Consider the following 2,252-nt stretch of genomic DNA (forward strand, 5'->3'; position numbering starts at 1 on the left):
TTATAGTAATAAAAAGTCGCATTTATGTAAATATTAAAATAAAAAAATAATTTAAAATTTTAAGCAAAAGTTTTTTTTGTTTTATTTGAAAATATTAATTACAATTTTTAGCTTCTTTAATGTATCTGCTCAAAAGATAAACATTCTGGAGTGCACATATTTTTCCATGATACCAACATTTCAAAGTTATATCCGGATAAATTCTTTTTAGTTCTTTTAAATTAGGACACTTATAGTTAAGATCTTCAAGGTTAATGACTTCAACATTTTCGTTATTAATAAGTTTTTGTAGCCATTGTTTCTTTTCTCTACCCTTGACGTAAACAACATTTTTAATTTTTTTTCGAAGATATGACTTAACTTTGCAAAAATCTGTATCTCCACCATCCCAGGTAAAACCATGATGATACTCGCGCAACCAATGAGCTTGTCTTTTGAGGTGTGACGGAAGAAAGTTAGAGTGAAATGGTGGAGTGAGTATGAAATGTTGGTGATATCCATTAAAAAGCACAGCCATTTCCTTTAAGATAAACTCATTGTTGATTCCTCTAAAACCTTGAAAGTCTACAAAACAGGTATCCATGTTTAGATCTGTTCTAAGCAAATGCACTTTTTCTACTGAAAAAATATAGATTATGACACCAATTTAAATAACTTTGTTAACTTCTCCAGTCAATGGATTGTACTCGATTATGCGATCATGAAGTATTAAACAATACATAGTTGTTGAAGCAGGAATCGAAGTTAATGTTTTAAGTTCAATTTTTACATCCACAGGACCCGTTTTGATTGACTCATTTTGATGAGAACAATCAATAACCAGAATTGGGGCGATATCTTTAAAATCTTGTCGCGATAAAAGTGGATTTGATTGTTGTTGATAATACGATTGTTGAAATTTACTATACATTTCATAGAGAATAGCATATCGATCCAGTTTATATTTAACATTTAAATCTTCGCGAGGGTAAGATTCGGAATTTAAATGTACTTTTACATTGCTCACATCACAATGATCAAATATGCTAGCATCTTTATTTCGTTGATTTTTTCTATCAGTTTGTAGAGCAATGATAATATATCTTGGTTTCTCAAGCTGACTTGAAGTTTTAACTGTCCATACATGATCAGTGGTGGTTGGTAGTGTTGGATATTCGTACATTTCCCAATTTCGAAAATGAATTTGAATTGGATTTGATTGTATTTGTTTCAATAATGTAAGTTTATTCGAATCAGATAAGGTAATGTGTGGTACTCTCCACTGCAGTTTAAAAATCGAAAGTTTTAATTCTTCGTTGTCTTTAGAAAAATAAGCATTCTCATTCGATCGAGTACGAATTAAAATCAATTCATGTCTTGCATTTGTTATGATCTTTTTATAATCTTCAGCAAATCCTAACAGATATTTTAATTTTATACAAAAATTAAAAGTACCCGATGCAAGAGAAAAACTGCTACCCCCAGTCCATGATCCATTTTCCAAGCTCTTGCTTTCATTTGCGTTTAAAGAAATATAATTTTTTAAGGTCGATGTTATTCCCACGTTTTTATTGTTGTCAATGTTTACTCCATTCAGTTCATATTGTATTTCTTCAAAAAGAAAAGCCATTGCATTATTAGTTAATTTTCCTGCTGAAACAGTTCCATCTGCTTTTGTTAGACTCCCTTCTACATAAATATAGCTTTCACTAGGTAATATACATAAGTCTTGTTGTTGTATGAGAATACGTATTTCATCACTCGGATTGAAGGACTGAAGAAATGGTGAGTAACAATGGTACTCAAACTTAGATATGCTATTATCAAAGATGGGTCCTTGAGTAATATTTAATATATCGTTCATATTGTAAATTATTTTAATTTGAATCCCAGTGACAGAAGATAGGCTTTATTTTCAGGTGATAACTTAGGTGTTGACAGTGTTGATGTTTGGGAAGAACTAGTTAAATGGTTACCTTTGATATCTGTTAAATAATTATTGTAGATTATCATTATTCTAATATTGGGGTTAGATGTAATCGAACAGTTATTCTTTCTCCTCTAAAATTTATTAAGTCTCCGTTCTGGTCCACAAGTTTTAATGTTATAGTACTTATTCGTTTGACATTCACAGGTAGATAGATGACATTTTTTGGAACTTCAATGATTTTATACCCTGACCCTGTTTCTGGTGAGAATTCATGTATTGTATGCATAGGAGTATTATTAAAGTAAGAGCCAGTAATTATATTACACTCGACTCGTATTACATT

The 2,252-nt window shown here is 30.5% G+C and overlaps 1 protein-coding gene across 1 annotated transcript; it reads right to left on the minus strand.

The window, feature by feature from the left end:
* Window positions 1–646: 646 nt before the first annotated feature.
* On the minus strand, window positions 647–1,843 carry LOC129950388 (uncharacterized). The gene has a single exon (XM_056062331.1). It carries the CDS (start codon window positions 1,841–1,843, stop codon window positions 647–649), a length of 1,197 nt encoding a protein of 398 aa, XP_055918306.1.
* Between the last annotated feature and the right edge of the window lie 409 nt (window positions 1,844–2,252).

The sequence above is a fragment of the Eupeodes corollae genome, chromosome 3 (assembly GCF_945859685.1).
Source record: "Eupeodes corollae chromosome 3, idEupCoro1.1, whole genome shotgun sequence".
Lineage (NCBI taxonomy): Eukaryota > Metazoa > Arthropoda > Insecta > Diptera > Syrphidae > Eupeodes > Eupeodes corollae.

Bases quoted from the DNA above. Each gene is read 5' to 3' on its own strand.
- LOC129950388 (XM_056062331.1), bottom strand. From the start codon at position 1,843: ATGAACGATATATTAAATATTACTCAAGGACCCATCTTTGATAATAGC.